This window comes from Podarcis filfolensis (genome assembly GCF_964270895.1).
Source record: "Podarcis filfolensis genome assembly, chromosome: 5".
NCBI classification, from domain to species: Eukaryota; Metazoa; Chordata; class Lepidosauria; order Squamata; family Lacertidae; genus Podarcis; species Podarcis filfolensis.
Window position 1 is genome coordinate 55164120 of NC_139608.1, and position 24033 is coordinate 55188152.

At 42.5% G+C, this 24033-nt stretch overlaps 1 protein-coding gene across 4 annotated transcripts; it reads right to left on the reverse strand.

The window, feature by feature from the left end:
- Positions 1-7650: 7650 nt before the first annotated feature.
- On the reverse strand, positions 7651-23170 carry OAT (ornithine aminotransferase). 4 transcript variants are annotated; one of them, XM_083617014.1, is made up of 10 exons: positions 22941-23170; positions 18562-18780; positions 14884-15108; positions 14261-14356; positions 12901-13028; positions 12645-12767; positions 11394-11522; positions 9806-9919; positions 9268-9412; positions 7651-8455 (listed from the first exon to the last, which is right to left on the reverse strand). In XM_083617014.1, the coding sequence occupies exons 2-10, from the start codon at positions 18758-18760 to the stop codon at positions 8295-8297; spliced, it is 1320 nt and encodes a 439-aa protein (XP_083473140.1). In that variant the 5' UTR covers positions 18761-18780; positions 22941-23170; the 3' UTR covers positions 7651-8294. The 4 variants fall into 4 exon arrangements, with proteins under 4 accessions (XP_083473140.1, XP_083473141.1, XP_083473139.1 ...); XM_083617015.1 differs by having other exon boundaries at positions 22914-23034; XM_083617013.1 differs by having other exon boundaries at positions 22534-22972.
- Between the last annotated feature and the right edge of the window lie 863 nt (positions 23171-24033).

Sequence of the window (24033 nt, forward strand, 5' to 3'; positions counted from 1 at the left end):
ATTATGCTTTTAATGTATTTTTTGTGTTAGCTTTGTCCATTAAAAGGAAAACATCCTCAGCATGGATGCTATCTTCATAAATCTGGTGATCTCAGCGATGCAAATATAATCGCTGAAAAATTGACTAGCTTCACTGGAATGCTTAGCTGGGGCGACATTAATCTTGTTTTCATTTCTGTGCTCATGAAGGTTAACTTGAGAGTGCAGGGAGCATAAGCCTTTATTTTACTCCCAGCTTCTACTGCATGCAAATGCAGACACTCTTGCACGAAGAGGGGAAAGTCATTTTAACCTTGTTAGGCCATAGGGGAAGGAGCTGTCCTTTGTTGACATGAGAGTGAGGGGTTGAGAAGTGCATTTATTCATATCGCAGTTCTTCAGATCTATGCATGTTTGCCAGATGTTACTGATCCGGTCAATGTAGGAAGAACATTTTGCTACTGATCTCGGTGAGAAAACATCTGTTTCTGCTGTGCAGATAGGTAGTTATCTATAGTAACACTTTGGTCATGACAGGAAAACCACAACAATGTGAATGCTGCTGCCAGGTCAGCCATGTCCTAGAACTCACTGGGAATAGAGGCCGGCCCTCTTTCCAAAACATGTTGATCCTTTCACAATGCTTGGTAACAGCTAGACAGGCAAGGAGTGGGCCAACAGCATTCATCATGCTGTTTCTCTGTTTTGTTGTTGATACCTCTTAGGGGTTCTGTTGTGGAAACTTGGTCATAATGAAAGGAGTGGCAGAACTCAAGTACAATTTTTGCTGGGGGGGGGCAGGAAGACTGTATCTCTAAGCAAATCAAAAATTACCCTTTAAAGCACAGTCCTATGTATGTCTGCTCAGGAAAAAAGTGTCTTGTTGTTGTTTAGTCGTTTAGTCGTGTCCGACTCTTCGTGACCCCATGGACCAGGGCACGCCAGGCACTTCTGTCTTCCACTGCCTCCCGCAGTTTGGTCAAACTCATGCTAGTAGCTTCGAGAACACTATCCAACCATCTCATCCTCTGTCGTCCCCTTCTCCTTGTGCCCTCCATCTTTCCCAACATCAGGGTCTTTTCCAGGGAGTCTTCTCTTCTCATGAGGTGGCCAAAGTATTGGAGCCTCAGCTTCACAATCTGTCCTTCCAGTGAGCACTCAGGGCTGATTTCCTTAAGAATGGATAGGTTTGTTCTTCTTGCAGTCCATGGGACTCTCAAGAGTCTCCTCCAGCACCAAAAAAAACCAACAAAAAAACCTTCATGGATCACTGCCTTGCCGTGGTGAAGGGGCTTGAATAACTCAGAGAAGCTATGAACTATGCCGAGCAGGGCACCCAAGATGAACAGGTCATGGTCATAGTGGAGAGTTTTGACCAAACGTGATCCACCTGGAGAAGAAACCGGCAAGCCACTCCAGTATCCCTGCCAAGAAAACTCCATGGACAAAGACAACAGGCATATAAAAAGAGTCTTACTCCTATGCAAATGTGCACAGGATTGCAGCCTACTGTTAGGCAGAGGAACACTCTCTCTTAGGGATGGATCAATCTGTCGGGTTTGGCTTCTTCTCTCCCTTTCCAGTCTTGTGTTCTGTTTGCCACATTTCTGCATCAGTTTATGTACACTTTTTTAAAAACAAGCCTTCACAAAAATATATTCAGCCGTCTCGGGAACATTTCTCCTACTGTATACATTTTTCCATGCAGTGGCGTAGCGTGGGTTGTCAGCACCTGGGGCAAGGCAAGTAATTTGCGCCCCCTAACCCGTGGATTTGCGCCCCCTAACCCGTGGATTTGCCCTAACCCCAGATGTTGCGCCCGGTGCGGCCGGCCCCCCCTGCACCCCCCACGCTACGCCACTGTTTCCATGCGGCCTTCCCCAACAATGCATCTTATTTTCACTAATCTGTACCAATTTGTACACATACTTCCCCCAACATATGGATTCTTAGGTCCTTTTTTTGTTGGAAAACAGCATCGCAAGGTGCAGAACGGTGCAAATTTCAAAGGAAGCTGCATTTGGAATGTGAAGCAGCTGGTGATTACTGATCTAGGCTGCAATTTTACTCGGAAGTGGCCAAAATGCATTAGGTGTATAGTTATGATTTTTGTTTCCACCACTCTATATGAAAACTGCACATTCTGAAGACGTTTACATGCAATCATCTGTGGAACAAAATTTATCTTAATTGCCTTAGACTGAATGCATAAGCATGGTACTCATTTGACTAAAATGCAGATCGGGTAGGCATGTGACATATATATCCTTTGGCAAAACACGAGCACTGCAGAGTTTCAGAAATGTTTGCCTCAAACACTATATTTTCATCAGTGTACAAAAAAGAACACCCCTATTGGGCAAATTTCTGATATTTCCCAGGCTTGCTTTTGAAATATATAGTAATTTATCTTCAGTGTTTTGAGCACAGCAGGAACATCATATGAGGAAATGCTTAAAAATGGACATTATGCCTAGGGGCCCTACAGAATATTGGGCTCTGATATATGTCTGAGCTCCTAAAAATAAAAAAGATATAAAACTCCCCAGATTTCATTATTTGAATGCATTATACAGATTAGACAGACCTACATATTACTGCAGTTGTAAAACTGATTTAAAGTGACAGAAGCAGAAGAGGGGTGTAGAGATAAGAAATACTGAGTTATGGATAGGGTCCACACTGAGTTAAGATTTCTCTAAACCAGTCTTCCCTCAAACTAGTGCCCTTCCAGAGGTTTTGGATTACTGTACTGCTCGCATCAGCCCTCAGCTGATGGAAACTGCAGTCTAAAATTTTTGGAGAGGCACCAGCTTGGGGCAAGCTGCTGTACACAGCCACAGAAGCTTTAGTCAAATGCATCTGAATATGAGCAAAAGCAATAGCTCTAAAATCAAAGTGTATTCCTTGCTTCATATGATACACACGTCAAGAGTACGCCTCACCTCCCAAGAGACATTTCTTCTATACTGAAGAAAGGTGGCCGTCTCTCAAAATGGTGGTCAGCACCTGCCATTTTTATGGGAACGAATATGTCAGCTGATTAGATGTCACTTTTGATTATTAAAATGGGCATAACTAATTAAATCACTGAATCAAATTAAATCAACTAACCCCATGTTCACCTGGCAGGGTCTGGAAAACCTCTGGAACCACTTCACCAGCAGAGATGGAGCACTGTTGGAGCGCCCCGGCTAAGATGGCAGAAAGCTCTGCTGGTGTAGATGTTCTACCAGAAGAGATGGGGAACCAGGTGTCTAAGGTGTGCGTAAATAGGGATGCTCTGGATAAAAGCGCCTTCATTACCCCAATCACTTAGAGGTTCTATTATAATCAAGTGGTATATACATTTTGTTAAAGATAGATAAATGAAACTTACTTAGAGAATCAGCCTAACTTCGTGCCAGCCCTGGAGCTGGTATAATAAATTTACAGTGAAAAATGTAGGTGGTGTGGGCTTTTATCCTAGTCACAGTGAAACAGGAGGGCACAGGGTTTGGTCACTGCTCTGCCACGTAATCTCTCCTCTCCCTGCCCAGGTCAGGTGGTTTACAACATATGCAAAAGCTTGAGTTATAGGGAACCTCTTAAAACCACTGGATAGGGTAATGAGACCTTTCTTGAGCAACAAGTCTTCACCTCACTTACATGGAAGCAAGCTCTACTGGAACCCATGAAGAAAATTGCCTCAAACTGAGCTGTAGTGAGTCCCTTAAACACCTTAATCCTAACAATATATGCTTTATGAATTCTTAGGGCAGAAAGCTGGCAAAGAATCTGTGTTCTGACAGATCTGATACTCTTTTTTGCTCCTCCTTTAAAGAAGTGATTTCAGTTTCAGCCAGAGGCTGTCACAGAAATGACAAGAGGATAACCGAGCATAGCAGCTGGCTAAAATTAGAACCCAGTTTGCTGTCTAACACATGTGGAGGAAGGAAATATCAAATGATGTGATGTTATTCCCATGATGTGCCATGTATTTTTCAGCTAGTCAAGAAACAGCAGGTTCTATGCTGACCTTCTAGCCAATAGATTCAGAGAAAGAATGAACCAGGAAAGTCTAAGACCTGTCTTATAGACCAATGTGACATCAGATGGAATCCAGGTTGCATGCAACTTGCTTAGTGAATTTTTAAATTTGTTTAGAGAGTTTTTCTTTAAAAAAAAACCTAAATGAAATACAAACAGAAAAGGAGTCTTCTAAGCAGCAGCTTCAGTCTCTACTAGGAGTTTGGAAAGTGTTCTGAGACATACTGAACTTATTTGGAAAAGGATGAACCAGGAAACTATGGTTACGCGTTCTTGAATTAGCCTTCATCTTTAACCAACTTCAAACTGTGGCTTGTTCCAAACCTAGGTACCATAAGTTTCCCGGCTTGGATTCTTAGGAGATTGTGGTCAGTTTAAGATTTCTTAGTTTAAATCACAGCACAGGGGAAAGGGAATGGGTGCATGCAAGGACAAAAGGCTCATTCATGCTGAATCCACCCATCTCCCTGACCTAAATCTGATGTTTTCTCCCCAGAACAAAACAGCTTTTGGGGTTCTTTGGTATCCATATGTGGATCAAATCTCAACTGCTGTACAGAAGAAAAAAACTGAGACTTTCTTGTGCTTCTGTAAGAGTCACCCTGTAGTAAAACGGATTGTTTCTTGTATTGAACTTTCAGGTATACAGTACATACCGGTAAGTGGTTTCTTGCGTTGAGCTTTCATATATACAACAATCTTCTGTTTGTGTTTAAATAATTGGTTGTTGTGTTTAGTGCGGGGGCCTATTAGCCCTAAACCTAGATACAGAACAAGGCAGGTTTAGCTGCAGAAGACTGATAGATCTTGGTTCTCATTTAACAAGATATAAAAGCTTAAAAGATGAGCAGAGGTCTCCTATCTAAAGTATTTCTGCTCCATAATAAAAAATGGGCATGTAGCACCACCTTCTGGCTGCTTGTTCAAAAACACAGAGCAAATGATTAAGGACTGAAAAAGAAAACAGCCAAAGGTTGTGGCGTACTTAACCTTTGTTCCAAACAGGACTGCTGATCGTAGTCAACAAGAGAATGTTTGTTTTCTTACACATATCTCAAGCTGTTTAAAAAATTGTTGTAATGGGCAGCTGCTTAGGAGTCTCAAACAGCCTTCCCCAACCTCTTTCTGTCCAGATGTTTTGGACTACTTCCATCACCCCTCTCGATTTGTGATAATTGCTGGACCTGGTGGGAGTTGTAGTCCAAACATCTGGAGGGCACCACGTTGGGGAAGTCTGATCTAAGACAAAATATTGCTGGTAAAGAGGAAAAGAGTACACCATTTCCCAATATTATATTCTAATGTGTGTAAAGACCAACATTATTTTGGGGATCATTTTGTACAATAAGGCTTATCATGCCATCTTCCTATCATTAGCAGCAAATAATTTCTATGTATGAGAACATAAAAAATTAATGCATATTGTTCTTGAATAGTATAAGTTTAGAACAGTTTCTTATTAACAACTCTTCCCAATAAGCTCAAGGTAGATTCCTACCAGGGACTTCTTCTGCATCTCACTAGAGAAGAAAACATCTGCCCTGTTTAGCCTGTATTGCCTTTTCAAGTCACGCTGCAGGCAAACCTTCTGAGGGAATCTTACAGCAGAAGAAAAATTCACAAAAAGGACAGGCATGGATCATGCTTCTAAGGCAAACTATTAAACTACAACCTACATTAAAAAGAAAATTTTGGTATTGTTCTTCCTTTCTACTAGTAGCTACTGCCTACATCTTGATTTCAGCAACTGCTCATTAAATAGTCCAGGTTGATTTATGTGTTGCTAGAGAACATTGTGATACAAAATGCTATCACACCCAACACTGAAACTTCTGATCCTATGACTGCCCTGCTGCACTTTTCTCTCTCACCTACCATTCAACCCACATTTTTAAGATAGTTTTAGGGTCAACCTTCAAACTTGGAGGGGGGTTTACTTCCAGCAAATGAGTCAACCAGAAAGCTGTTTCAAGAAGCCAGTTCTGTGCACATCCAGCTAAATCTCTAACAAAGAAGAAATAACTTTTCTCTCAAGGGGCATTCCCGTGGCAACAGAATGTTAACCTGTTTCTTACATTCTCACCTGCTCTTTACCTTTCCCAATGAGCAGACCAATCCATCCTGCCAAAGGCAGCCATCTTCCTCAACAGAATGTGTTGACAATTCTGTAGTACTAGGAACGTATCAGTACTATTTGGGTTCACCTTATCACTGTAGATCAGGGGTCGGGGCACTGACAATAGAATCGTATTGTTTCTTGTTCAAACTGTGAATGCCCCCCACCCTCTTCCAGAGTTCCACCTGGCTGACAAATTCCTAGCAGGACGCAAAACCCCCAAAAAAAAGGGTCCTCACTGATGGGCCAGCAGAACTGCCCGAACCTGTTGCCTTAGCAACACCAAGGGACTGGATCAGCTGTTGGCCAGGAGGTGCAGAGCCACTGCTCAGGTGACAAGTTACCCTCACAACAGGTGCTCAATTGCCCTGCAAGACAGAGGAAGAGAGGACTTTCTGCCATGAGGCGTTTAAAGTACAGAAGTGGGTGGCCAAGGATTCATGCCTGTAAAACTCTGCACTTCTGGAGCTCAAGCTGCAGGAAGGGTGGTGAGAGTCCTGACCCTGTATGGGAGCAGAGTACATGCTCCCACAAGGGCTTCACAAAGTGGCCACATGTAAACATCCCCGGCATGGACAGCTCCCCTGCAGGAACAGCAGGGACAGAGACAAGTGGTCGGCAGCCGTGCATGAGAAACGCCTGTCTTGCAGCTTAAATCTGGACTGAACTAGAGAGATGGTGACCCAAATTCAACCACTGGCTAGAGGGTTATTCCACTAGTCAAGGGCGAGAATAACTGTTGGAAGGGATTTCATATTGCACAACAGATGTGCTAGCAGTAGCTGGTTGTGTAAACAGTCGTGCAACAATAAATATAGGAGCTACAGTCATCCGTTGCACAACCAGCCACAGGAAACATGGTAGCTTCTTGCCTTCTGTTGCACAAGCCATTCCGTGAGTACAACTAGTACACTGCTTAGGGAATTTAACTTACCGTAGTGCGGCACTGAATTCCTCCCGGTATTTTCAAACTATTAGCTAGCTGGAGGTGTAGAAAGCCTCTCTGGGAATCCGACACCTTGTGCAAGAGTACTTGCATACTTCCACATTTCTCTGCCTCTACAGTTGCAGATGCAAAGCATCACAAGGGCAACACAAGACTCCAGTACTTTCTTATCCAAGAGGAAGCTAAACCTGACAGTGAACATCACACTATTGCACACAGCAGGGGCAGTGCAGTTTCAAAACTACACCTTCTCTATTTTGATCAATAGTAGCTGGTTAGAGAAAAGTGTCTGGAATGGCCAAGTTGGGAATGATCACTGTAATTAGCTTGATTGTAAAAGATGAACATGTATTGTTCTTCACTGCAGGAAATGACTAGCCAAGAAAAAGGTTAATGGAGAAGTCTTCACGCACATACACTATAAAAGCAATGCTTTTAAAAACCTTAAAAGCAGTAATGTCTCACTTAAAGTTTCCATTTTGATGATGAAATTGCATCTCTCTCTCAGCAGAGGCATGCTACACTACACTAGCTATTATTAACAAAACAACTCTATCCCAATTGAAAAACAACAACAGTATCAATATTAGAACAATTTTTACCTTTACATTCAAATTGTATTTAACTGCAATGTTGGGTAGGTGACAAGTACTAGATTCAGCATCCAATGCCAGTTCGCCATTAGTTTTAAAATGCAATGAATATGCTTATTATAGCAACAAAACACTGACCAGTAAGATATCCATTTGAGCTACCTTTATATTTCAAAAAGGTGAGAGATTCTAATGCTCTTGATCCTCTGAAGCTAGGATTTCCAGTCAGGATACAATCATTAGCACCAACAGCAAGATTTCAGTCCTCCATACAGGGGCAAATGGTAAAAGAAAAAGTTTGAAATGTTTAGGGGTTTATAAATAGCTTCTTAAGCTGTTAGCATTTGGTACAACAGTTTCATATAATTTATATTTGGCTGACATGTAAAAGGAGACATAGCCAAAGTCACAATAAATCAAAAACAATTTTAGTCATTTGCTTCCCCCCCCCCCCGCGGTCCATTATTTTTTAAAAAATTAAAACTGATTTTAGAAGGCTTTTGGTTTTCAACCCAGCGGGAATAGTTGGATGAAAAATATTGAACTTGAAAGGGGGACGGGGTTCAAGAATATTGCTTTTGTAGTAGCGTTATGGAATCAAAGTTGAAGGCAGACATTGAACACTGTGCCTTTAGAAAGATAAAATGGTTTTGTGGATAATTTCAATGCATTCTCTGATCTCATCCTCCTTGATCACCAGCGGGGGAGCCAATCGGATGATATCACCATGCGTTGGTTTGGCCAGCAGTCCATTGTCACGGAGTCGCAGACACACTTTCCAGGCATCGTAGTCTTTAAAAGAAATCCAAAAACAGAATCAAATATTTGCTTTACAACCAACTGAAGTAAGCATTACAAGGAGCTCAAGGTGGCACAGGTGTTTCTCCTCCTTCCCATTTCCTCATCACAACAATTCTGTGAGGTAGGTTAGGCTGACAGATGGCGACTGGTCCATGGTCACCCAGTTTGCTTTTATGACCAAGTGGGGATTTAAACCCCGACCTTCAAGGTCCTAGTCCAACACTCTAAGCCACACTACATGAAGGAGATAGGTTGTGGCTTCATTTCCAGACAGGAAATAAATTTGTTCAAAGTCTGTTTAGAAATGGCAGCTTGGACAAATATTTCACCTCTGGCCACAAGAGACCAGATGTGCTCCCACTTTTTAGACAGTACATAAACTTGATTGAACTTGCAATCTTTTTTTCAGGAAAAAGCATGTCAAGCAGTCTGGGCTACTACCTATTTACCCCAGTCAGGAGGACTTCAGACTTTTAGAACTTTCTGTTGCGATTGAAACTGTCTAAACCCTATTCCTAGAGCATCCTCAGTTTCAGGTATTTTGGGTCAAAGTTCCCTATTCTCCTTTTATGTGCATTTTCAAATACTGCCTTTTTTATTCAAAAAAGTAAAAAAGGAGAACAGGATATATACCCCCAAATTATATACCTTTACTCAAACAGCAGCAGCACCTAATTGATTCTGAATGGATATAATATTATGCTATTGCCTCCAAACTGGAACTTGCAGAATTCTCTTGCAAAAGTGAAAATGGCCTTGAATCATGTTGAAGTCTTGTTAGCGCAGTGTAAAAACAGCCTTACCTTTTGTTTCACGAATAACAATAGCATTTAATAATCCTTTTCCTCTGACACAAGCCACAATATCTGACGGAGTCTTCATAAGCTCATTCCTCAATAAGTTGCCCATGATTTCTGAATTCTTAACTAACTTTTCTTCTTCAATTACCTAAAGCAGTTTGAAACAAAGGTAAGAAAACTGAATGATGGAGGAAGAATCATAAAAACGTAAACATAAGGTTCAGTTTGGCTCTCATCACAAGACCACTACTAACCATAATTATAATTTATAACTACTTATAATTATATTTACTAACAATACACAGTTAACTATAAAATTACAAGTCATAACATGGCACAGATGTAAAAAAGAAGTCTTCAATTATGAAGACGTGAACAAACATACGACACAAAGCAGATACATGGATATTTGACTACTTTTATTATTAGACAAGTTGAGGGAAATGACTGTGAACATGCAGTTTTCAAGTTATTTAAATACTGCACAGTGTTAGCATAGTCATGCATAGCATTCGTAGACCTTAAACTGATATTTACGTACCTCAAGTGCTGCTATGGCCACCCGGCAAGCCAATGGGTTCCCTCCATATGTAGAACCATGTTCTCCAGGTTTAATGGAGAGCATGATTTCATCATCACATAGTACCGCTGAAACCTAAGAACATAAATTCTGCACTGAGACAACATTTACCAAAAACTTAAGAACATTTTTCCTTTGTCCTGCTTCACAACACCACAGAGGTTCCACTAAATTACATGTCTATAATGTTTTGGCATCATTATGCATTTAAGACTGTAATTCTGAAAGTCGGGACTGTGTTGGTTTGTTGCTTTGTTTTTATTGATATGTAAAGCAGCTCAGGGAGCGTTTACAGCTAAAGAGTGGGGCAAAAATGCTTTAAACAAACAAACAAATCACTTTGCTGCCTCCCCCCCTACGGTTACAGCTGCTGCACAGAGTCTAAGGCAATATTCCTATTTATTTCCCATTGCTTTATAAAGTATGCATTCCTCAGTAAATGCTTTGCAGAATGAACTGCAAGTAGGTACAATTGCCTGTTTACTGTGTTCAGCATTTATTTACCATTTTTAAACTTCTGACTCAGCTCAAAAAGAGTTGCAAAATGCTGGATGTGGTACTCAGGCTACTCAGCAGGAAAAGAAATTCTCCGTTTCAAAGCTGTTTTCGCCAGACAATCATGTAAGTGGTCTACAGAACTTAAATGGCCTGATCCTTCAAGACATTTTACTGGATGTGAGAGCCACCGATCTGAACAGACCTTTTTTCCAAATATATACTTAAGATTCCAAACTAAGCAATACTTGTTCAAAAACAAGAGAGTTGTTAAATTACCCAAATGTACAGCTAGTTTCATAATACCATATCACACTTCAAAATGCTTGCTTTGTGCCTAGTTCCCCCGGACTTAGTTAGAAACCTGGAGCAATGTGATGGAGAAATTCCCCTTCCTGAATATGATTATTTACTGTTGTTCTTGCCCAGCTAAATGTATTAACAATGGAGCAATTTCAAGTATTAGAGTACAGTACAGTGCTATTTGGCGTTTCTGCGCATGCGTAAAGCGTGATTTAGCGCTTCTGCGCATGCGCAAGCACTGAAAACCGGAAGTAACCAGTTCCGGTGCTTCCGGGTTTGGCGCGGTGCACAACCCAAAATCGTGCAACCCGAAGTGTCTGTAACCCGAGGTATGACTGTACCTCAGCTCAGTACTTCTAGGCTGTTACAGGTCTGACCTTGGAAATTCAGAACTGCAGGACCACAATTGATTTGGTCAGCATGCAATCTGCATTACACCCACAGGTTCAGTCCCTGGCATCTCCAGAAGGGACTAGGAGAAAACCCCTTCTGAAACCCTGGATGGTCACTGCCATTCAATGTAGTCAGTACTGAGCTAGATGGATCAATAGTATATCTCAATATAAGGAAGCTTCCTATGTCACCATTTGCTGACCTCTGTCATATTGTAAGAACATGAATCCTGGAAGATAGTCCTAACTGACTCCACTTCATCAATGCTCCTTTCATTAAGCCAGTTTTGTATCTTAAACCTGTTGAAATCTCCAAAAAGCAGTTCAGAACCAGTTGTTTCTCATTCAATATTACTTACGGGATAAACACCTCCAGACAAGGCCTTTCCAAGCAGGATCATATCTGGTCTAACATTTTCATGATCAACAGCCAGCATTTTCCCAGTCCTTGCCAACCCAGTCTGAATTTCATCAGCAATAAAGAGAACCTGTTTTATTTTAAAAGGAGCACATATTCAAGAAGTATTTCTAGACAAGGAAAGTTCACCCCAAACATCCCTAGCAACTCTCGTCCAAACTACAGAAACTGGTATAATTAAACAACTAGCTCCTATGTTTAACCTCTGCTCAGCATATTGCTATATCACACCACATCTAGATCGCATAACTTTAAAAATTCTAGGCTACATTTGTGCCCACAAGATTCTTTATGGTAGTACGATTTCACAAGCCAAGAATGCTTAACAGCATTTCACTTAACAGCCCCTTTAGAACTTTTCATATGAGAGGCCTGAAAATCACTTGCATAGCAGTATCAGAGTCTCATCATGCACTGGAAAGCATAAAAGAAAATAGCTTCAATCCAGAGAGCCCCTTTAGACCTGCATAGAGAGGGACTTGATGAATTGTCATTCAATGAGCATTTAGTTTGTTTTGTTCTCCTTTAAAAGAGAAGATTCTCCAAAGCCAAACTCCAAATGAAGATCTTGCAATATGGCTTTCTTGACCCCATTCCTAATCTACATTTACTCTGTCTGATCTATTATGTGGTAAAGTCCAAATGATGTATATGTTTGGAAGCAGGAAGGTCATTATAATCATTCCACAGGGGGAAATTTGCCACTGCTGTACCCCAAGATAAACCAAAATGTTCTATTGAAACAGCCCTATCAGACTGAAAAGCAAATACAATTTATGAGTTGCCCAGGAGTGGGATAAAGTCCATTTAAAAGGTACACAAAGTATATTACAATAACCTTGTCGTCTACTTAAGATAGACACAGAACTGATAAGATAGTAGAGTTGAGCAAGAGCTCACTTTGGGGGAAAGTGTTTTACCAGGTCAAAACCGACATCATTGGTGAGAAAAACACTGATTTCTTTATAATGATAAAAAAAGCTATACCACTTACTACTGGACCTTTGGAAGATTCAACTAACTAAATATTAGATTGTGTTAACCAGCAGTGTAAAAAAAATGTTTTTTGAAACATATAACAGCATTATACGATTGTTATCTTTGGTCTAAACAAGGTCTGTTGTATTAGTTAAAAGACTTGGCCACTTCCCACAGCTTGAATGTTGTGTTCTTAGCACAGTGACTTACTTACATTATGCTTTGTGCAAAGCTCTCGCACACCTGTGAGGTAACCTTTATCAGGAACAACGACACCAGCTTCCCCTTGAATTGGTTCCACCATGAAAGCTGCTACATTTGGATCCTGAAGTGCACGCTAAGGACAAGTATATTGCAATGAAGAAAGACAGTTACTGAATGCCGTTATGGAGAGATGCAGAACAAGATTTATAACATTCCTTCTCCTAACGTCTGAATAGGTCTTCACAGAATGGAAGATTGCAACACACCTCAAGAGCTGGCAAGTCATTGTATGGAATTATTTCAAACCCTGGCATAAATGGTCCAAACCCATCATAACTGGAAGGATCTGTAGAACTTGAGACAGCAGACATCGTTCTTCCCCAGAAGTTGCCAGCTGGGAGGAGGGGTGGGGGGAAAGAATGAACAAAATATATAATGTTCAGTTACGTTATGCAGCCTAGTCAACAATCCGAATATGTCAAAAGACACCACGTCTTTCTAAAAGGTAGAGATGCTAGAGATGTATCACAGTTGTGTTTAGATCAAGGATGGGGAACCAGTGGTCCTCTAGATGTTGCTGAACTACAACTCCCATCATCCCACTCAACATGGCATAGGTATTAAAACCTCCTTGCCCAACTCTGGATTTTAAACAGCATTTAATGTTATCGGAATTGATTCTGTTGAAAATGAATAGCAAAATACAGATCGTTTAATCATGTTCACCTTGTACGTTTGCCATGTTTGCAAGTGCCAAAGAGTTGCAACTTACCAAAGTTATAACAAAACAGAGTCTTTTACCCAACATGCTTGTCCAGGATGAATGATTACAGCATGCTGTCTTAACAGAGCCCAGAACACCGACTGCATGAGATTTCAGTTGACCAATACATTTCACAAGCCTAAGCACACTGCCTCAACAGCAAGTCCCTCCAAACTGAGCAGGATTCGTTCCCTAATAAGTGTTGTTTATGACTGTAGCCCTAATTTGTCAGCACCATATTCCCACCCCGCTTTCACCCATGAAAAGAAAGATTAATCTCTTCTCAGTTAGATTTCGGTTCTTTATGGCACCAGAGACGATATAGGATTTGATAAATCGGAAGGTGATGAGGGCACAACTTTGCACATTATTTTAACTTAATGAATTCATTACAAGCAACAAACCATTTAACAGGGGTGGGAACTTCAGGTCCAGAAACCAAAAGTGGCTTCTCTGGTCTTTCCACCCAACTCTTGGGACTCTCCCTACAACACATTTTCTCTTCCCTGACCATGCCCATCAATGGCCCTTTTCCTCTCTCTCATCAATGCAGCTGCCACTGAAATGTAACTTACTTTACACAGGTAAGTCACATCCCTTGCTTTGTTCACTTTTTGCCTCTGGCCCCAACCATTGCAAGCATGTGGCTTGGGAAGGAATGCAGCTCTGAGGCTGCAAAAGATTCCCTACTACTTTATAACAGGTTTAAGTAAAAGACACAGACACTCCATTTTTAATACAAAGGTATTCCTACAGCATGTTGTTGTTTTTAAAATATGCATGATTTCATAATCCAAAGTCTCCAGTACCTTTGTTATGCCCACCCGCAACAAGTTCTTGTGATATTTAAAACTCTGACATACCTGCGAAAAGTATCTTTGCCTTGTATTTGGGAATTCCTTTCACTGTATATGCCCACTTGCGAGCCAGTTTACATGCTGTTTCTCCAGCCTCCACTCCTAAAATAAGAGAGCACAAAAGGAGAGGGGTAGGAAGAGAAGGAGAACTCATTACTATCAGAAGCCGCATGGTGGACTATTACAGAAGTATGCCATGCAGGGTAAGAGCCTAGGGCCCTGGAAGTGTGGGAAGGGACAGATAAAAGCAGTTATCAAGAAGCTGAGTTCTGCTGGAACTCTGCACATGCCTTGGAACCATGCCTATACTTTGGCAGTGTCACTGCAAAGGAAGAGAGAAAGAAACATTGACTTAAGCTAAACGACCTCCTATAGCAGCAGCAAGAGCATGGCCCCACAGCAGCCTTCCCGCCCCGCCCCCGCCCCCACTGTACTTGCTCGAAATTCTGAATACATCCTTGAGCTGAAAAAGGTTGGAGGCACAGCACTTTGTGTGCAACAGATTTCCAAACACACAGGAAGCAAGCCCAAATTTCAGGAATCCACAACTGTTCTCTCTAGCTTCCCACTTAAGTGACAAAAGCTGTCCTTTCACATGCTTTTTTGGAGGACAAAACAGAAAGCCTTACCTGTGTTCATTGGAAGCACTTTGTTGTATTTGAACATTTTTGTGATATACTCTTCATATTCGCCAAGTACATCATTGTAAAACGCTCTTGAGGTAAGGGTAAGTTTGTCACACTGGGCTTTCAGAGCAGCTACAATCTTTGGGTGACAATGGCCTTGATTGACAGCACTGTAAGCACTTAAGAAATCGAAGTATTTTCTGCCTTCTACATCCCACACATAAACACCTGGGGCGGGGTAGACAAGCAGAGGTACAATATTAGGAGAATATTATCAATTGATATATCACACACACAAACCTCTGGTGACATATAAAACAAAACAAAAAATGTTGATCATTTATTGTTTTTAGAATTGAGGCATAGGGTGAATGATGCAACTGATTAAGTCATTCAACTGCTAAAAAATATCGTATAATATTTGGCTAAATAAAAAAGCAGCACTTCAGTATAGATATACTACATAAACAGAATGGCTACTTTAGCAAAACTGAACAGGAATGACACAAAGTACGGAATTCACATTTCTCAACTTCCTATACGTACTTTTTGGCACAGTTACCTATGCATTTTCTGTGACTGTAAGATAACTGGCTAAGCTATTTTGTGTCAAGCGCTGTAGTAGTACTGAGAAAAGACTGACACCTAAAAATGCAAAAGTATTATCTGTGCACTGTGGGGGTGGGGATAAACTTCATTCTCTTCCCTTGAAAATGGTCTGTCTGGTACTGCATTTCCCCCAAGGTAGTCCTGCTAGCACAAGCCAGAGTTTACATTTTTGGCACAGACTAGGGCAATCTGCTCATGCTGACTTTAGCTATGAAAGACTTGTACCCATTTCACATAGATATCAAATGTGTTTACCAGGCACAGCTTCATAGAAACAGGAATGAATAGCTAGCTTCCAAAATGACCGTCATTTGGGTCACACTGACTTTTCACCCACACTGTTCAACATGCACCTTCTAAGGTAGATCAGGTAATATGCATTTGAGCACAAAATCTCTTTGTAGGCCAACAGTATAAAACTATGGAAAGGCTGTTTTATTTTCAAACTTCCTAGGTGAGAGCGAGACTCCATGCCTGCACCCATCTGTGCTATGCCAAGGCAGGCTGCCAGATGCCAAGACAATAAAACTGCCTGCTTATCCTCATGGAAGCATGAGGTATACTTTGTACTTTGCTACACTTATCCAGCTACCAAACACATGTTCAGGAAGATAATACTAACCTAAGAAGCTGCTAATTTGCAAATGCAAACCAGTAAAAGAGTTGACCTGAACACAGTTTCCAGACGCTTGTTTTACTACAAGCTTTAATCTTCCATTATGAGGTTACATAGTAGCAAGGAAACAGACTTTGAGACCATTTGCGCTTCTAATTAGGCTAAATAGGCATTCCCTTGATTTGGTGAAGCTTGTCAAAAGTAATAAAAGTTCAGCAACCTTGTAGATCAGGTGGTAAGTATTCTAAACAGTTGGTGCCCTAAGGTCAGGATAGTTTAGTGATATATGCACTGGGGAGACACCAATAATAAAGAATGCTAACAGAGCGCTACCAAAGCTAGACATTAGAATTATTTAGATTAGGGGTGTGGAAACTGCAGTCCGTGGGCCAGATGTGGTGCTCCAGGCCTCCCCATTTGGCCTGCTAGGCCATTTCACCCCAAGCCATTCTCAGCTGCCTCACCCCTGCCCCATCAGTGTGGCTGCGGCAGGTAAGAGCAAGCTGATTTAGGTGCACAAGTGAGCTTCCTGTGGAGAACCAGTAGGCACACCTGATCCCTGCAGAAAGCAGGTTCGAACTCACCTCCCATCCACTGAGTTCAGGCCTACTTTTCAGAGGCTTCCAAGCACTGCACAGGGCTCTCTGCAAGGCGTGTATGATGCTTTGAAGTCACTATCTATCCCAGCAGACCACATTTGACAGATGGGCTGGGCCACCACTACCCCCTATTAATACCTGACGTCATTAGAGGGAGAGAAAAACCTTGGCCACCAGATCCCTGGTTTATATTAAGGCAGACTTTAAAATGTCAAACGCTAACCATTGCGCCCGGAACTGAAGGCAACATAAACCAAAGAACTGCGGAAAATAAAGGCAATATAAAAGAGCAGTAAGTTTTTATAACAATACACACCACACTGAATGCAGTATGATCTGTTGTTTTTTATACAACTAAATGGAAATGTGGGGAATACTTAAAGAAATATAACAACCAGATAAATTTCCAAGTAGGGCTAGATATATGAGCAGCAGCTAAAAATAACTAGAAGAGGGGTGGTAACTAAGGAGATGCAGCACAGCAAGGATTAAACAAGAACCCATAGAGGGGTGTGTGGGGAAGTCAAAGAATATATGATAAGTGATGATAACTGTATAAGGTATGTATAAAATTATATATACATATGAAATGTGGCATTTTTATGCTCAGAACTCTCAAGCGTTCTAGGTTTTAAAGCAGGTCAGGGAACCTGCCGTTCTCCAGACATTACTGGACACCAACTCCCTGCATCCCTAGACAGCATGGCCAAGAGTCAGACATGATTCCCTGCCCCTAGTTTAAAGGCAATTATGCCACCTCTCCTGAGTTGGTCTCAAATGCCAAGCAGCGCTCAGTGAGCTAGAAATAGAGGAGCAGGCACAGATTAATTCAGCCAGTGACAGCTGCAGGCTGCTTCTCACAACTCATTGCAAAATACTTACCCTATGCATCATCAGGGAATGAAAGACCAGCAAACCATGGACACAGGCTATGCCTGCTGCTTCCTATCTTTTGAATTCAACATGCTTTTGTCCTGTTCAGACAACTAGGATAGTTCTCACAGCTGCATATTGCACAATGCTGGCTAAGAGGAAGTTACTTTTAACTTAATCACCAAACCAACAAAGGAGAGCTGTGGAACTAGACTATACAAATGACTGCCCCTACATTAAATACAAAGATATAGGTACCCCTGACCATTAGGTCCAGTTGTGGACGACTCTGGGGTTGCACACTCATCTCACTCTATAGGCCGAGGGAGCCAGCGTTTGTCCACAGACAGCTTCCAGGTCATGTGGCCAGCATGACTAAGCTGCTTCTGGCGAACCAGAGCAGCGCACAGAAATGCCGTTTACCTTCCTGCCGGAGTGGTACCTATTTATCTACTTGCACTTTGACGTGCTTTTCAACTGCTAGGTGGGCAGGAGCTGGGACCGAACAACAGGAGCTCACCCCATTGCAGGGATTCGAACTGCCGACCTTCCGATTGGCAAGCCCTAGGCTCTGTGGTTTAGACCACAGCGCCACCCACGTCCCTTCTTACATTAAGAACCATTATATGCCTCCCCACACCCTGCCAAATGCCAACTTCCTCTCTCTCCTTGGAATCTTCTTGAAACTGTTTAGGAGAGGCAGACCCATGATCCCATAAGACAAGGGGGTGGGAGAGAAACTATCTTCCCCAGGAAGATAGTAGTAACAGTGTTTTCTTTCTTCTGAGTTAACACGGTCAGGAAAACAGCTGAGATTGCACATGCACAGCAGCCAGAGCATCCCACATTTCCGTTCCCAACGAAGCATCATTGTTGCAGTGATGATACAAATGATCCTTGCCACTGGAAAGCATTAAAGTGAATGGCTGAGTTAAGCTTCCATCCCTTGCCTAGGAACCTATTGGAAAGATTAAAAGTACATACCTTTTCCTTTTTCAAGAGCAACAGGGAGCGGGTGGTAGTTATGTGCACCATACTTGGCCTCACGCTCAAATATGTAGTCGGATGATGGCGGGCCTTGGACTGTTTTCTTAGTTGCAACTGACGTAGCTGAACTCACTGAAGCATGAACGCCTCGACAGAGAACGCCGAACGACTGCCGATGGGCCAGTTTAGAAAACATGGTTACAGTGCGCTGAAGGTCTGAAAAAAGAAAAAATGGCACATAGGGAATTGGGTCAGAATCATGAAACTCAAGAGGGTGTCCGCTTCAACACCACAACTGCAAACGAAACCTTTACAACTAGTTGTGATTGCATGCAGGATTTTGAGAGGGCCTTCTTACACAGACAAAGTATTTCAACACAGAAACCTAGATCCTAGTGCACTATTAAAAATTCTCCACAGAACAGCTGATATGATCTTCATGAGGTAGACACAGACTTTGCACAGCTAAGCTAGAAAACATGGGACAACACGGTAGACCCAAACCCAAGTTCCCAACCCAAGAGTCTATCTTATATGCAACACACAACGAAACATACTCTTGCTAAGGTACATGCCTTCCCCATTAGGTGTGAGTTCACGCCAGGATGAGTCATGGAAAGTTGCATCACACCAAGCCTGTCAGTTAAAAGCTTTGGTATGCTTAAGTTATCTTTGGATATCTCACAGTCAACATCCAGATTTGTGCTCAGCTTATAGCAAGGGCGGGGAGCCTTTCTCAGTCCATTCCTTCTTGACCAACATTCTGAGGGCCACATGCCAGTGGTGCGCAGGGCCAGAGGCAAAAGTGGGAGGAGCAACAGGTGTCGACCACACAAGAGTTGGAGGCTTATATCGATACACATACACCAACCTACATTATTGCAGTTCAAGAACATATTCCAGCCAAGCAACACTCAAAGAGGGTGCAGAGAAGGGCCTGGGAGGTATGTGGCTTGTGGAGAGTCCTATGAGCTGGACAGAGAGGCCTCAAGCTCCTAGACCTGAGGTTCCCCATATCTGACCTACAGCTTGAAGACCAGTATTGCTAGTTCTCATCACTATGTTCCAAGCTCTGAGCCATGAAACAACTATCGCATAGGCCCTGCATCTTGAAAACCAACATGTAAGAAGATGCTAGAGGATTTTCTATAGCATTTTCAATTATCACATGTTTTTCACTGTTGGTCACTTAGCAGCAGATAAAAAGCCATGAGAACTTAACAAAAAAAAAAAATAATCCCAAGTGCCTAGTTGCTTTGATTCTTAAAGTCCTGGTGCAGGGATTAGAAATATTTTTCCAGGCTGCTGAACTCTACTGCAAATGTTCCCCTGTGGAGCTTTTAAAGAACAATTAATCTGAGTTACAATACAACCGTTGTCACCAGAGCATTGCAACACTGACAGCAGACAGACTAATCTTCAATATAAATAAGACCTACTATTACCTTTCAGTATCATTCGGTTCATAAGACCAAAGGGGAGTGTTGTGGTGGTTTTAAAAAAATGGTTTATGCAAGCGTTTGAACAACTAAGCAAAACCATACACATACAGTCCTCTGCTCAACCATCACTAGACGGTTCATTTAAAAGACAGGTAAGTCTATGCCATTGTGTGTGTGCTGATTAATAACTGCTTGTTATATTAAACATGAAACAGAATATATTGGCCAAGGAAAAGAAAAGCTAAAAAAAAAAATCTTAACTCTTCCCCCATCCTAAAAAAAAGTGACTTTACCAGATGCTTATACTCACTTGTTATAAGCTGTTTAAGCAGCATCCCTCACAGTGGAGCGGGAAAGTAAAACACATTTCTAGGAGTACAGCCTACAAAAGCTTGATTCTTTAATGTACTTGCATGGGAATAAGGTCCATTGAACACTGAAAGACTTGTTTCCAAGCAAACATATATAGAACTGCACTGTTAGTATCCTACCATTCCAGTATACAAAGATGACACATAGCTTTGCTAATTCATAGAATCATAAGAGTTGGAAGGGATCCAAGGGTCATCTAGTCCAACCCCCTGCAATGCAGGAATCTCAGCTAAAGCATCCATGACAGATGGCCATGTTGTACAGGAAAAGTCAATAGCTACCTCTGTTAATATTGACAAAACATGTTAATGGAGTTCCAATGTGACATTTAGAAATTTCACCCCCCAAAATAGCAAGTATTGCACTACATAAGATTTGGATAGGACCCAGATTTAAAATTGCATCACTGAAAGCTTGCATCAGGATGATCTTCTCAATGATAGGACTATACAGGCCTGGCCCACTACACACCCCTCACAGGGGGAAAAAGCTAGCTTGCTTAATAAGCATATACAAGAAATAAATGCTGGTCTTAGAAAGAGGCAAACTTATGGTTTATTAAAATACTATGAATCTAACTGTAACTGCTGTGATACTTACTGTCACCTCCTAACCTTGGCAAGTGTGACGAGTTGCCTTTGAAACCCTTCTCATAAGGCAACAGCACACAAAAGATGAGCAAGTAATCCGTTTTGAGAATACTCAGATTTTATATTTTCTGTTCGTATATACATTTTTACTTGTACTGTAATGATTTTGGAAGAATGTTCTGAATCTGCTGGCTATAAAGGCATTTTGAATGAGAAGTAAATCCACCCAAACTGGTGCTTTCTCAGGTCCATTTTCCTATTTAATCCTTTTAGCTTTACAGCCTAGTTACCAAATTCATCTCACTGCCAAATATTCACAGACACATCACTACTTGCAAATAGTGGAAACAAGGATAGTGATGCACATGGGTAAAGTGCAAGAAAGCAAGGTTTTCAGGTGCCCAAAAATCTGTGGGGGTGGGCACATCTTAGCAAGGAAAGGACATCTGCCCAGTGGAGCTGAGAATAGTCAGACTAGAAACATACAATATTTCTTCAGAGAGCTAGCATCAGTAAAAAGAGACACTTGCTTGAGGCATATATACCCATCCCACTTTTGCCTTCTGAAACAGGTTTTGCATGCTTCATGTTGGTTTAAAAACCCACAGAAGCCTGTTTGACAAAACACTAGTAGGACAAAAAAAAACGTGTTTATGAGAGAAATGGAGAATCTGCAGTCCTCCAGATGCTGCTGAACTACAACTCCAATTATCCCTCAGCATTGACTGTGCTGGCTGCAGTTGGTGGCAGTTGACAGTCTGGCAACATCTGGAAAGCCCAATGTTCCCCATATAGGGTTTATTACATGGGTAGTAATGGTAGGAAGAACAAAACAGGCACTCTGCACAGTTTTGATTGCCACACCTCAAAAGGAACTTTGTGGAGTTGGAAAAGATGTGTCTCTTTAAAAGCAGTTTAAACCAAATCATGGAGGATAAGGTTAACAGTGATAGCTGTGTACTACTTCTGGTATTGGATGCATTATGCCTCTGAATACCAGTTGCTGGACAGCACGAGTGGGAAGGGTGCTATTATGCTCACGCCCTGCTTGACAACATCCCATAGACATCTAGTTGGTCTTTGTGAGAGAAGCATGTTGGATCAGATTGGCCTTTGGCCTGAACCTACAGGGATCTTCATATGCCTCTTCTAGACCAGTTTTATCTTAAAAGCTATGGCCTATTCCATCTCAGGTTTCCGTTGTACTGTGCCAGAAAACTACTAACAGTGCATTCCTATACATGTCTACTCAGCAGCAAGCCCCATGGGACTAATGCCCGGGTGAGTGTGCATCTATTTCCTTTGCTACCCACTTTATTTACTCTCAAGGAAACCAGAAAAAGCCAGGGGCCTCCTTTAGCTGAGATATTGTACCAGCAGGGTTTTACGGCTCTGCCATCAAGAGGGCCATCAAGACTCTCTGAGGACGAGAGATGAATGATGGCGACTTATTAAACTTGGAACATGGAATACATCATAAAACAAAAACAAACCAATTGCACACACCCACACCCTCCCACATGCACATTTTGAAAAGGCAGAGGGTGTGATAAGGCTTCACGTACCCACTGCAGGCTGAAGGATGCTGTGCATACATTTCTAAATAAAAACCAGCTGGGGCTAACATACATACACTCTGTGCATGCTCAGACACACAGCGTCCCGTTACATGCTCCAGAGCAGCCCACGGGTCTCCAGCAGGGGCTGAGGATCCAAATTATGTTGGGGAGGCTCGTGGGGGGGGGGACACGACAAAGCAGTAAAAGGGGAAGAGAGCAAAAGGACGCCCATAGGAGGGAAAGCGCTGCATGGCCAGGGCCTCGCTGCAGCCCGACGCCCGTTCCCCATCCTCCCGGACATGACGGGGTCCAGCAGCCGCGGAAGGGGGTCCCCCCGAGGGAACAAGCAGGCGGCCACCCGGCCGACCCCTCCCCCTACCACCCACCGGGCCTCTCTCCCTCCGCAGCGCTACCTTCCCGAGACGACTCTCCTCCGCTCCGGCGAGAAAGGGCAAGCGCGGCTTCCTCGGCCGCCTGTCACAGCTCAAAAGACCGGCCACGTCACAAGCCCCTCTGGCAAGAGGCGCCGGCGCCGGGGCGCCCCATTGGCCTCCCCTGCACGCCGCGCCCAATCACGGCGCGGCGAAGGCGCCTCCCCCGGAAGAGCTCGCTCGCTATTAGCTGCCTGCTTGTCCCCACCTCTGCCGCTCATTGATCCTCTTCGGTGCATTCCTAGCGCCGCTCTCGACCAATCAGGGTTTGCGCGTAGGATTCTTTGGGTCCCTCCTGGGCGCCTCGCTGCCTCTTTCCTTCTTGCCTCTCCGATACAGATTAATGATCAAGCCTATCTAAAGCATCCGTGAGAGATGGCCATCCAAACGCTGCTTAAAAACCTCCAAGGAAGGAGAGTCCATCACATGCTGAGGATATTAATTTTTGTCTATGTCTTTACTTAGACATATTTTAGATAAATAAGGCCCTGTATGTTCAGTTGGTTAGACTTATTCCTCCAATGGTAGGTAGTTATTTCTAGATCCAGATTTTCTTGGGCATCTGAGTTTAAAAGAAGAAGGGAAAAGTTCCACAAATTTGAAAGAAACCATAGAAAAGAAGTTGAAGTGCAAAATCAATGAACGGAATAAGCGTTCAACACCCTTCCCGTTTCCTGTTTCTCTGAGGCTGCTTTTCTCTAGGAACAATGACAGGGTTTTGCCACATGTTCCTGTTTCTGCACTTCAACTCCAATCTCATCTTTTTTAAAATAATAAAAAGCTGATCCAGAGATACATTCATAGAGAATGGGTAGCTAAATCCAAGGCTAAAGAAAGATGATAGGAATACTAGCTGGTGGGGACAGATAAGAAGCAGAGGTGTGAATAGGAGAATGGGGACAAAACTAGAATTTAGGTGGCTCTGGCTCTGCCAACTACAGTGGTTCCTCGGGTTAAGAACTTAATTCGTTCTGTAGGTCTGTTCTTAACCTGAAACTGTTCTTAACCTGAGGTACCACTTTAGCTAATGAGGCCTCCCGCTGCTGCCACCGCGCTGCTGCACGATTTCTGTTCT

Coding starts and splice junctions, on each gene's coding strand:
- OAT (XM_083617013.1), bottom strand. CDS start 22,561: ATGCACAGCATCCTTCAGCCTGCAGTGG. Junction 11,523..12,644: donor AGCTTTGCACAAAGCATAAT/GTAAGTAAGTCA, acceptor AAAATAAAACAG/GTTCTCTTTATTGCTGATGA. Junction 8,456..9,267: donor TGTTATTCGTGAAACAAAAG/GTAAGGCTGTTT, acceptor TTTCTTTTAAAG/ACTACGATGCCTGGAAAGTG.